This window comes from Varroa jacobsoni, unplaced genomic scaffold (assembly GCF_002532875.2).
Source record: "Varroa jacobsoni isolate VJ856 unplaced genomic scaffold, vjacob_1.0 scaffold_392, whole genome shotgun sequence".
Taxonomy (NCBI): Eukaryota; Metazoa; Arthropoda; class Arachnida; order Mesostigmata; family Varroidae; genus Varroa; species Varroa jacobsoni.
In genome coordinates, this window is record NW_019213294.1 from 198,501 (window position 1) to 211,676 (window position 13,176).

Sequence of the window (13,176 nt, forward strand, 5' to 3'; positions counted from 1 at the left end):
ATAAACGAAGAAACCTCTGTCAATGGAAAGTGCAGCCAGTCACTTTAACCCTTTGGAAACACGGCAAATGCATACACATAGATATGTCTACATGTGGACTTCAATAGCAAACAAACAAAGCCCTTATCTGTTTACAGAACATGCCCTTTGCGCGGGAATGAGAGAAACGGGGGATAAGGGGGAGAGTAAGGTGCGCGACGACTAGCAGATCTGCCGAGTTCTTATCATGGTGACTGACTAACCGGGCGCAATACAGAGTGTCAGCGAAGAGCCGCTGCGTGCAATAACCGATACCACTTCATCGTGTGCAGCTGAAAGAAAAGGAAACATACAGAATTACATCACGATATAGAAATATATTTATTGCGAGTGCATAGATTGTGCAGTAATTATAATTTTTTAGAGTTTTAATCAGCTGACAAAATTACTTTTATAGTATTGCAGAGCAGCCTTGATTCATATGGCGATATGGGGGTATATTCTTACTGCATAGTATCAGTTCTGTTAGGAATGCTGAACAAAGTGACATTCATTCATTGGGTAAATATTAACTGATCGAGGTTTTTTCTTGCCTAGATATGTTTACTGACACCTTATATACTAAGTGAATGAATAATTTATTTAATCTTATTTAGCAAGTTAATATGAAACATCTGTAAAGTTTTTTGTAGAATTTTGTTGAAATCTTTTTTGAAAGAGGCAGTTTATATTGTAAGCATTCAAATTTACAATGTCAGTTTGCTAGGTATATACATAGTATAGTACATATATACTACACATATGAATCATGCGTAGTGTTTCACTACCTTGTTTTTAAGCATATAATTGTAAAACTGTGTAAAATCAATATGACATATTTGAAAACAGTGATGCGAACGAGATATATCACTCAAAACTCCATATCAAAAATCTACTTGAGTGCCTTAATAGTTTTCTCTAAATCCTGCCATCTTCTGTGCTAATTTATCAATAGAGAAGAACTTTAGTAGTATCAAACATAAGACTTCATTAAATACACTTACGTCATATAGCTCTCAAAAGGTTTTCTTGCCTTTGCCAGGAAACGTTTCGTCCTTCTGACCCAGCAAATGATGCTTTGATTTTAAGGTCTAAGAGCAACGATTTATGTCGTTCCATTTCAACAACAAAGGTGCATTGTTGCCAAGCATTTAACTTATAAAGTTGGAATAGATGTGGTTATCTTATAAGCTTTATTCTATCAACCGGTTGTTCTATTCTACTATAGGAAAAACCATATGAAATCGTTTAGGAATTTTTATTTCTATTAACATGTATTGATACCTCTCGAGCAAAATCCTGATACCTTGCACTATGCGTAGAACGCTGCAGGCTCCACAACTTACCATATTCTATAAAATACACTCAGTTCGTGGATGATTATCTAGCATTTAGAAAGCACCCTTATGCTAGACTTAACAGACTACACAAAAAGCAAAAAGGGGACCTCACAAAGCAAATACGTACCTTTGTCTACGGGAACTCCATTCACCTTAAGGAGTCGATCACCGTGCCGGAGGCCAGCCTGAAAAGCCTCACTTTCTTCATGTACGCTGCTCAAAATACAAGGATGCTGACCTGTGCATACAGAGATGTTAAACCATAAGCAATAAAGGTTATTGATAATCTTATATATACATATATAGTATAACATTATTAATAATGTTATATTCACAGCACCAACTATTTTACAATGCTCGGATCAGTAACAATAGTAGATCAGTAATGATAACGATTATAGATAATTGCAATGAAAATGCATTAAACCGAATAACCCAAACGAACTTTTTGGTTTTACTATCTGTATTGAATATGCAAAGTGAACGGTGTTTTCGTCCGAAGCAGATCTCATGGAAAATCTGCTACGCTAAATTAATAAAGGGACATAATAAGAAATTCAAGCGTTTCTGTGCCGTTTTGGCAGCACTAAACACCGTTGAATTAAATTGGTTACTGTCCTTTATAGCTAATTCCAACTATCAAACATTATGAAAAGTTTATTTTGGATTAAAGAACAAACCTGCATGAACGCTAGGCTATAGGCGCAATTACGCTCCACATTTACATTTTACATAGTCTACAATCTTTTCTGCGTCATTCTTTGTCACCACCGCTATATTCGCCATCACTATTATTATTATTATTATTAACACGACATTTATGCTTAAATGACTAGTGTCTTATAGAGTCTCATTACCAGCGACACCATATTTGCGGCTTTGTACGTGCCGCTTTTAGCAGCTGACTTCTTTGGACCCTGCCGATACCGAAAATAGAAACAAGTTGACTTGATATTTCAATCCACTTTTACTGAATTTCGCGTCGTTCAACTCCGAAATAACTTATGCGACCACTAGCGTTGCCACGAAACTGACACCTTTGAAATTATGTATTTCAAACAGATCGAATAATGATCTGATGATATTAACCGAATCGGATTCACGTGCTGTAAGGCCAATCACAACGTATCCATCCTAATTACGGTAATTATAGGTGGACAGTGCTAACTACGACAATAATAAAAACCTGGATATGAGTAGTTAGTTTACTCAATCAATTCCTTTAGATCGCCATTTGTAAGGTAATGAAAAAAATAACTTTTAGTAACCATAGAATGATTGAGTATCTAGAATATTCAGTAAAGCATATCGAGACGCTTTCCAGGGTAAATTGTCATTTATATTTGTTCAATAGTTAAAAAAAATACGCTAAGGTTATGACAAAGCGATTTAGTGATGTTTTCATTTGTTTCGATAGGCAGGGGCAGATGTTACCACAAAATGGCAGCAAAAAAAAAGAACGAAAGTAGCGAAATCACTGGACTAAATAAGACGTATCAAGTAAAGAATGCCTAGTGTACGCTTTTGCGTTTAACAGTGTTCATTTGTTGAGGTAATACATTCATTTACCAGAATGATTTAAATCGTGTCGCAAGATCAAAACTCAGGTCACTGTCATCATTGTCATCATTATGTACCAATTCCAGGTTGTCAATGCTTAACGACAATAGAACGTAAGGCACGAAAAATCCATTATATTGGCCGTGATATCATTTAAGTAGTCGCTGTTATACAATATGTCATGCACAAGCAAGGAAAATGGGAGCTTATGCGTTCATGTTGTAGTGGAATATGAATGATTTGGTAACCTGTACTCCTTACTCAAAAGCGACTATTAATAATTTTCTGCTAATCATAGTAAAAATACCTAAACATTGACTCGCTACCCTGTTTCATCCATCACAATACTTTTTTCGTGATGTTCAGACACGAAAGTTATCAAAGTAACCTGGAAACCAAACTTAAATGAATCATCAAAAGTGCTGTAAACAGAGGCTCTAAATCATATGGTTTTGACTTGATATGGTAATGCCAGATCATAAAACTAATCTAGAAAAGCGCGTTAAATGGAAAATAAGTAATTTTAATAGTTTCTTTCGTGTTTAAAATCGGCGGGCAAATAAATAATGGCCTTGAACAAATGAATGAATCCAAAGCCAGATGTTGACCTCTAGTTGGCCGACAGATAAATACACAGATACAGTCCACAAGTACTTTAACCATTACTGCGGAGTAAAATTGCTGGAATTCTGGAAGTCAAAAAATAACAACAATCGACGCATCGAACAGCTTTGCGATAAAAGTAACCATTAAATAAAATGGATGAAATGATGGTCGATGACAAAAGTGATAACGCATCACATACTACTTATGAACTGACTAGAAAAATTTAATGCTTTTTTCTGCTATTTCTCGTAATGACAAACCGACAGCGAACGCCAGCGACAACACCTAAAGCAAGATAAATGACCAAACACGCCGTTGCATATACATGCCTGCACGGGGTAGATCAAAATAATAATAAGAAGAGAAGGAAGTAGAAAAAATTATCAAAAACATGTCCGAACCAGCGCATATGAGGTAATTCAATGATCAAGACGAGCCATAACCAAGGGAAAGCATTTATACAGTCACCACGCTGTGAATGATATATATCTATTTCATAGATCTTTTATCAGGGATGCAGCTCATCATTTCATTTGTCTATCATTACTATACCATCATTTGCACATTTCGTTGCCCATTGTATTGTTTTCATATCTTATGTCTCTTTATTACGAGCCTTTTCTACATGCGGTTTACCTTTTAACATTTTTTCTATGTCTTAGTTCCAACGCTGCCTACTGCTTCGCATTTTGGGGTACTATTATTTCATCTTCCTTATCGAACAAACTAAACTTTGTGTCATTGCTGGTGCTGTATTTGGACACAAACATATAGTTTCCGATATCCTCGCTCCGCAATCTGAAATGACCTTTTTCAGATTAATGCCTAGAGAAAAATAACCTTCTTTATTCACACAACTCGCGTAATGTCTATATGTCCTTGCTGCAATTTCTACAGAAGCTGAAACTCGCAACAGCGACCGCTGAGCACTGCTCTCGATATCTTAAGACCGGCCTATATTAAAGCCACGCAGCAACATCTCTTTTCATTAGTACGATAAAACTTTCATCTTTTTTACCTCATTAACATTTGCTTTAAGTGTTTCGTTCTTCTAATTTGCCCCTTCCATTCCTTAGTCCCTTCATATAAGCTGATATTGCGGTTCTGGAATATAACGGAATTTTACATGTTTGTGGAATTTATGAGATTCACTGCAGCATATACTAAAAACTAATTTGTGTCGTGTAGCTTCTCTAAGATGCTACCTAAAAAGCGAAGCCTGTATCTTAAAAAAATTTGGCCCAGCCCACTAGACTCATGACATTTTGCCTTAATTTCATCCAAATGCCTGTAAGCGTACCTGGTATTGCAAATCAATCTTTCCATCACTAGGTCAAATATAATCTGGCTTTTTGCGTCCATTTGAGCCTAGTCTTAGTTAGAGATGAGTTTCCACTGTTTATTGCGTTCAATACAACACAGTCGCAATTATTTGGTTACAATCAGATCAGATAGATGAATGTCCCACAATAAGGAAATACATATAAAATACAAACAGATACTACTATGAAATGTAGAATCTCAAATTCACAAATGGGTATTAGGTCAGTGACAACGTGCACACCTAAAACTTCACGAGTATACTTCATTTTTCGTTATGCTTTTTTCCACGTCCTTAACTTTAATGAAGTAGAAATTACCGTTTAATATATAAAAGAAAACGATTTCCTTGGATCCCATTCGAATCGTATGGTTATACGTCACATTTTTCTACAGAAGCAAACATCTTTGCTGATTCATGTAAGTGTCAAAACGCTCTAGTGATAAAGTAACAGCTACAGCCTCAGTACAAGCGCTAGACTTTATTATAATCGAATACGTGACTTCTTATATCTGAGGTCTAATCGATAATCCTCCGTGAATTTAATGATCGGTGCGGCAGAAGAGGACTTTTGGCTACTACTTTAGCCGAAGACCCATCAGAAACATAATGGTATGCACCGGTCTGAGTTCTGTGCAGCGGTGGCACAAGGTGACACTCCTTTTTCTACGCCTTGTGCACGGCAGATAACAAAGCTCGGCAGCCGGGAGTCGAACGCCCACTTGTTGCTGACCTCTTTAGCCGAGTCTGATTGGGATTTCTGTGTTAATTTCGCTAGCTCTTCAAAAGAACATTCTCACAGTGCATGTCGGTGATAAATATGTATACATATATGAGGCTAGTAGTCTTTTTTTTACAAACATTTAGCGTCGTGTGAACGTTGGTGATTTGGCACAATTTCTTTATTTAATACCAGATAAGACGACCATTCTTTTGCAATATGCATAATATCTAAATGTGCACATCGACTATAAGGATTTTTTTAATCTATTGCTGTTCATTATTTTTATGTCAAGGAAATACTCGAATAATATATAATAATAGTTAATATTATTCCTTGTTTTGAGCACTTTGTTAATTTCTGTTTCCATCGTTGTCCAGCTTATGACACATTAAAACAGTGCATTACTCTAATACACCGCCCAGCATCGATATGATATATCGGACTATAATGCGTTTCTATGACCTGGTGTGCTATACCACGGAAATTATTTCACCTCTTGGTTCGGGCAATTTAACCCTACTGAACAAAGTGAGCATTTCAGTGTTGTTTAATATGAAAGTATATTTATAGATACTGTTCTTTTTACCAGGTTAAATGCTTTTACATTAGCTAGTATTATCTATCATGTATCCTCCTTAATACATAGTGCTATTGAGTAACATGACGTTACTATCTCTCGCAACTTATTAAACAACCCTTTAAGTAGACACTGTTTCGTAACGAATCGTCATATGTCGACTGACAGGAAGAACAAGTCTACCTTACCATGGCTTTTAGTATCTATGCTTAATAACTAAATATTCAAGATGGACAATGACGCATCATTCATATCGGTAGCGATAATTCTGTCGTTTACCTGATCAAATACGATTACAACAATGGGCCAAAAAAAATTCATATTCATAAGAATGCAGAATTTCATCATATTTTCGGGTCACCTTATCAATTCCAATATGTAATTAAATATAGTTTCATATTTTAATCTTTCTTTCTCATGCAGGTTGTGTGCTGTTGGCTGGACTTGACGTAGTGACCCCCCTGGTGTCTTTCAACCAGAGGCTTGGCCGTCCAAGCTACACTGCCGATGGTCTCACATTATAAAAAAAAAAGGCAGTATCGAATTATGTTGCCACTCAAGGCACCGTCTGCTTGGATCTAACCGCTGGCTGCGGTCAAATCTCTTTATGTAAGTATCTCTTTATGTATGGTCTTTATGTAAGTCATACTTTACCACTTTCGTCCGCAAACGTATTCGTATAGAGTTTATCAATTTACCTATATTTCAGTCTTTGACTACGTACGCCTCGTGCCTAAAGATCACGGTTTTTTAAAATCACAGATTTTAGACGTGCGATATCTATCGATTACTGTGGAGAATTTAGAGTACTTGCTAAAAAAATGTGTATACAAGAAGGAGCATTAGAAATACTCGTTTTTGTACTACGCTTATCACTTCAATGCAGCATTCAGAAACTTTCAATCGATAAACAAGTCACTATAGTTGTGTAAGCAATTCATGTAACTCGTGTGCGTGTTAATCTATAGTAGCTATTTATTTATTTATTTGAAATCTATCATTGCCAAGTGGTATAAGGAAACTGCAAATAGAAAACGCGTTTCAACTGCTTACAAATGGCGCAGATGATCTATCAACCACCGACTGCTTTTACGAAATACCGTAAATATGGCATTTCACCTTTCCAACCAGCTAGTAGTGTTTCAACCTTAAACCGAACACGGTGGTAAGATTCTTGCTAGGGTCTCTTAGAACTGGTAGTCTTTTAAACTAAAAATTCGTTATCTTTACTGGGCATAAAGAAGTTTCATTAATTTCCCGAGCTTTTTAAAATTTAATAATCCACTTAACTTCTAAATCGTCCTAAAGTTATAGCAGTAATACTGACGCGCAAAGCTCTTATCAAGTATTCTATATCTGTGATAGGCAAGATAAGAAGATTTTATGTTATTCAATACACATATTGAAAAAATGAAGGCAATAGAATAGAATAAATAGTAGAAGCAGAAATTCCACTGTCGATATTTGCAATGAAATCAATTTTTACAGCGGACCACGAAGAGACATGCATCTAAAATTTACCAACCTGATAAGGTTATTCCGAAGCCAGTTGGTCCCCGATTTACTCGGACAGTTTTCACTGGTGCCACAGCCATACTGCAAAAATAACAGAGATCTGTAGATGCATTCATTCGATGTAGGTGCGCGACCATGATCAGAGCGAAAAGTTATTACTGATGTTAAGCTCTCTGATATTTGTTCTACTTTCATCCCACATTTTTCATCGAGCTTGTATTGCCGTACTGTTACTTACGTAACATACCCGCGCACGATTGCGTCGACGTGTGTTCTAATCGACTTGCAAATAACAGTAATACGAATTGGTACGATAACAAAATAACTACGATAAGAAAGTAACAATAATAATAAGAATAATAACAGTAGCATCGCCATTGCCATAATAAGAACTACAACAATCGAAATGTAAAAAGGAATAAATTCAGCTAGATTAGCACCAAGAGTAAATGAGGATATCAAACCATTCCTTTTTGTTGCTTTATCTATGGCGGAGCCACATACCGCGTAGCGGGAATGCGATTCATACCGGTTACGTTGAATCAAACCATCGATGCTCGTTCCGTTTCTTTTCCAGTCGCCATCGCTTTTGGTCAGTTGGTCTTCCAGACAGACAACCGATGAAACAAAAGGGTATATGGGACGGATCACAGCTTCGTTAGTTTCCTTTCTTATCAACTCCTTGGTGTATTGTTTGTAGATGACATATTAGTCCTGACTAGAGGACTCACCAGCCCTTTATAAAGATAAGGAAAGGCTTATTTGTCTGAATGAATACTGACTATTGAAGCCAAAACGGTCAACCTGGCAAACGGCACAGCAACCAGAAGAATAGGATGCGTGTGAATTGAGGTATTATGAACAGCCGTGGAAGTAAGTGACTTCGAAAACATGACGAGCCGAATCACTACAATCTGGTGGTAATCTTCCGTTAAAAAGAGGGAAACCAATCAAAAGACGAAGATCACCCAGATATTGCCGATAATCACCTATATGCGCCACAGGCTGTGACCATTACGTCTGTGGTAATCCCATATGACACGGTCCCCTGGCCAACAGTAGCAAAGCGCAGTGTAAAGAATACCATACACGTATATGTAATGGACTAAATATGAAAAGGACAGATTTGTACGGGGTCGTCTCTACCGTCGTGTGACCATCACCTTCGACGCTCACGAACAACTGGATGGATACGCTTTGAAAATATTTCACTTATAACTACATTCAGTTTTTGCTAACATGGACAATCGTTTCAGCGCCAAGCTGAATTCTCGTCGGCCAGTCAATTCAAACAACTTGAACAGGCAAAGTGGAATCAAACAGTTTTCTCAGGTACCCAAAGCACCACTGTATCGATGATTTCCTCGTCAAAGCTTCTTTATATCTCCTAACCTTCACGAAGTACGCATACATGCATGCTTTCTATCTATCGTACGAAGCTGCGCTTTCAAAAGTTAACAAGTGCCTGACGGCTGCACCAAGTAATCAATATGTTCACCAAAAATTTTCGTAAGCGAACCCACTATACTCACCCTAGTTGACAAGATCACCCCCTCCCCTTAATCACAGATCCACCCTCCTGGCAGCAGCGATCGTTGTAGCGGCTCGTCAAACGGTAACACACATCGCACACACTTAACTAATGCCGTCAGCTCTGGGTGTTCTCATTACAATGCCATGTTTTTCACTGTCCAACAACCTCTTTCACTTCTTTCTTATGTTACTGCTCTAATTAACGATACCATAAACACTACTGCGATGAGTATGCATTGCACTACGGTCCATGATTAATTACAACAGAACAGCGAAAAAAATAACATGATAAACATCAACCTATCCTATATTGTCATTACTATTATTATCGCCACCCTTTCTCGAGTTGCGAATAGCAATATACAACATAAGCACACGATAGCAGACGAAAATCACTTTCTCTCCAGTTGGGGCCGACCTTCTCTCCTCCACCCGTCATCACCACCACCAACCGCTGAATGGGCTAGGAAACGTCGACTGCTGGCGAGTGATGTCGCTGATCTCTGCCTGTTTGTATACTGCGTCTGCAAGGTACGAAAACGAAACTTGCGCTACTGGCTAGCGTCATGAGAGAGAAAAGTTTGATCAGTTTTTGTTAAAGATCTGTGCAGCGACACGGTTTCGTGTGCCGATATTTTTTTTGTCAAGACGGTCAATGGGACACAATTGCAAGTTGGGTCTGGCTTCAATGATGAAAATGTTTGCACATGAACGCAGCTTATTAAGACTTCCAGAGAGAAGATAGGGCGAACTTTTTCGCCGTACAAAGACCTAAGTGAACATGCTAAGGATCGTTAATATTTATTATAGAAATAAATTTAAAAAATTGTAACCTTATATGTGTATCTATCATACAGGGCATGATAAAAAGAATTTACGTTCCCTTGAAAGCAACACATACAAGGCATGTATTGCCTTCAAGGAAACCTGGCTGGTATATTCAAGAAACAACGTTTGAGTACATTTGAGGTGAAAAGCATTTCAGTATCCGATGAAAAAAAAATTCAATTTATGTACATTTAAATTTAAATTCAAATTACGCAAATCCAAGTTTATGGCTGTATGTACCCTATATCGACTTGAAGTCCTATTAGGCCTATTGCATTTCAAGGGAATTAAGTTGATGCAGGAGCTAAAATATAGCAATGTGTTTAACTTGACGTGATCGGCCAGAACAATGATATATAACCCATTGTTTTAGTTTATTTTCTCATCATATTTGAGTTTATAATTTCTGACCACGAAGGAACCATCAAACAGAACTTTATAGGATAGTACAACCGATAGGAGAATTAACGGTACAGCGCTATAGTGGACTAATTTGTTATTTCTATGATTGCACATATTAAAGCTAAGGACTAGATGAACCGCCTCGCATAATCACGCATCTGTGCTACGTTACCGAAACCAGAAACGTACCACCAAAACAGAATACATGGTTTTGCATCTGGTAAGAGCTAATATTATTGTGATTTCATAAGACAATTGCGTTATTTCGTATACGCTACACATGAAATACTATATCCTTAAATGTCGATATGGCTCCGAATGTCTGTATATAAACCGGATTCTATATCGAGATCTGAAGCCCAGCAATTTGCTTATCAATGATTAAGGTTTTTAAGAATTGGTGATTTCGACTTAGTTAAGTTTTAAAGTTCACTTTCGCATATAACATCAAGCGCGACAAATCGATCAGATGATTGAACGGATTGAATAGCGGTGCAGTGTATACTTTATTACAATTTTGCGGTTGTTGTCTTACCCTATTTGAATTATCGTTTAACGTCACATCAAAGTCAGTAATCGTACGAGGAGTAGAAGAGGGTTACATGTGTTTCAGTTAACTAAACAGATGCGTATCATCATCACGAAATAAGATACAAAAATCTCCTGCTATTGACAAAGAAGTACAATTATTACAGTTGGCCGTAAAAGACAGTCAAACCAACCAATGCTATATTGTTTTGATTTAGCATTTTTTGCTGTGGCGATATATGGGATTGGTGCGGATAGGTAAACAGTAGGTTATATATTTGTCAAATCGTTGCTTTGTCCCGCTTAACTAACACTGATTAAAGATTCTTAGTTTGCTAAATTGTTGTATCATATTCAGGACCGAAAGCAACAAAAATAAAATAACGCACACAATAGTACATGCAATTAAAAAAATGTAGTTGTTCTATTAGCTCTTACTATACGAACTTACTAAAAAAGAACTTCAACTACCAATTTTAAAAAATTTAATGCTGGGCGCAAAATCAAAATTCCTCTGCTTTTAAAGTTTTGCCATTTCAATAAGCCAAGCATAGCCAAAATGTTAACACAGATAGGTGTAAGAATTCCTTAAAATAGTAATTTGCCGCAGAGAACTTCTCATCTCTGTGACCAATAATAGATGTTGAATTAGAGATAATGTGTGTAAATAGCACGTCCTATTATAGCAGAGTAGTGCCCGTATTCAAAAAACTCAGCTTCGTAAAAACAAACAGATAACCTTTCTTTTTGTATTTTGCAACCATACTGAAAATTCATACACAAAAGATAAGAGCTTTTGGGTTCTATCTATGACCGAACTTCTGGAGCGATCACCTAAATGTATTATAAATTCCTAATTTGGCTGAAAGTTCCTAGCGCAGAAGATCTTTCAAGTGCGGCGTCTTAAAGTTATTACGAAATTGTTTTGCAATGAACATTTGCTAAGTGAAGATACATTACAAAAAAAAAAGAAGAGATACTGTTACAGACAAAATCGAAATTGTGGGAATATGCTCTAGAGGTGCTTGAATAATTGGTTCATTGGTGAAATTGTTCGATCTGAAAGAAATTGATATACAGATATTCCATTAAAAAAAAAAGAATTAATCAATGGAATGTACTCTGGGTCACAGAAACAATTTTGTGGAAAATTTGGTACAGGGTTTCTTCACACGTGGCTCCGGAATGGATTATGTGCCCACCTCATAGCGCAACAAGTATAAAGCTGTCAGTTCAATGGTCACAAGCGTTTCTGCTTTAACGAAGTAACAGAATACGAAATCAGACTGATGGTTAACAGCAGTTTGGAGCGTAGAACACGACATTCACTTGAGTTCATGGTAAAACGAGGGAGGTAAACTACAGTGAATAGGAAAAATACAGCGAGAGCTTTGTACTACCCATGACGACGATACGTCTTGAAATACAAGCAAAATATTTTAATTGTAGTTTTAATTTAAAGCTCGCCGTATATATTACAACCATTGATTTATTATGCATAGACTTTCATGTCTGTTCATCCACGTTCATTCCAAGATGACATCAATGCTTGGTCGAATCTTGCATAAAATGGAGTAGCGCCGTTTAAATTTGGCGCGGTAAGTGCGTCTATTTGAACGCTTCGGTGTAACATGCGACTTTGCCCGCCGTCGTTCGAACTGCTCACGTAAACATAATTATATGGAGCCGCTAGCTAACTGATGGATAATTTTTATGCTTACTGCACAATAGAATCGCATTTGCTATTCTATACGCTTGTACCTTGAGTGCTGCCCATTCTCAATATACAACCGGTGAGGTTTATAGTGTACTCATGTAAGTGAAACTACGACCTATTCATTAAAATTATTTGTACGGAGGTATAATAGATGTATTCTCTTAAGTACTATGTGTTTCGTTATAGTAGAACACTGCAACCCTTTCTTTGATCGATGATAGAATAATGCATAAACCAATCGTAGATAAACCCATTCTAGGATAAATCAGGTAAAAGTCCATTACGCATGTTAACCTGCGGTTCAACGTGTAAAGTGCTCGTTTTGCAAATTATTTTTTAGCAGTACATAATATTTACATTATTCTGGTGATATTTGGTTCAATTATGTTCGCAGTATTATTGGCGGTACTTTTTAACAATTCATATTCCATTTAGCTCGCTGTCTTGTCATTGACATGTTATCGTGTTCTCTATATCACATCGATAAGTGCATCGCTTGTAAAAGAT

The 13,176-nt window shown here is 36.9% G+C and overlaps 2 protein-coding genes across 12 annotated transcripts in view; one reads left to right on the forward strand and one right to left on the reverse strand.

Annotated features, from left to right (window-relative positions):
• The window catches only part of loco (regulator of G protein signaling family member locomotion defects), a 25,797-nt gene extending 16,381 nt beyond the window's left edge, over positions 1-9,416 (reverse strand). Inside the window, exons 1-5 of one of the 7 annotated variants that reach the window (XM_022832473.2) lie at positions 9,194-9,416; positions 8,191-8,263; positions 7,672-7,742; positions 1,486-1,596; positions 243-311 (exon numbers count right to left, since the gene is read on the reverse strand). In XM_022832473.2, the coding sequence (XP_022688208.1) occupies positions 243-311; positions 1,486-1,596; positions 7,672-7,741 (250 nt within the window). In that variant the 5' untranslated portion in view covers position 7,742; positions 8,191-8,263; positions 9,194-9,416. Of the gene's footprint in view, positions 1-242; positions 312-1,485; positions 1,597-7,671; positions 7,743-8,165; positions 8,323-8,650; positions 8,789-9,193 lie in introns of those variants that run through there. The other 6 variants (XM_022832468.2, XM_022832471.2, XM_022832469.2 and 3 more) reach the window with 6 other exon arrangements.
• Positions 1-13,176, forward strand: part of Cdk7 (Cyclin-dependent kinase 7) — a 21,313-nt gene that overhangs the window by 2,948 nt on the left and 5,189 nt on the right. Inside the window, exons 1-2 of one of the 5 annotated variants that reach the window (XM_022832481.2) lie at positions 9,634-9,725; positions 10,546-10,644. The gene's annotated coding sequence lies outside the window, so the exon portion shown is untranslated. Of the gene's footprint in view, positions 1-6,569; positions 6,756-9,615; positions 9,726-10,545; positions 10,645-12,576; positions 12,768-13,176 lie in introns of those variants that run through there. The other 4 variants (XM_022832483.2, XM_022832480.2, XM_022832479.2 and 1 more) reach the window with 4 other exon arrangements.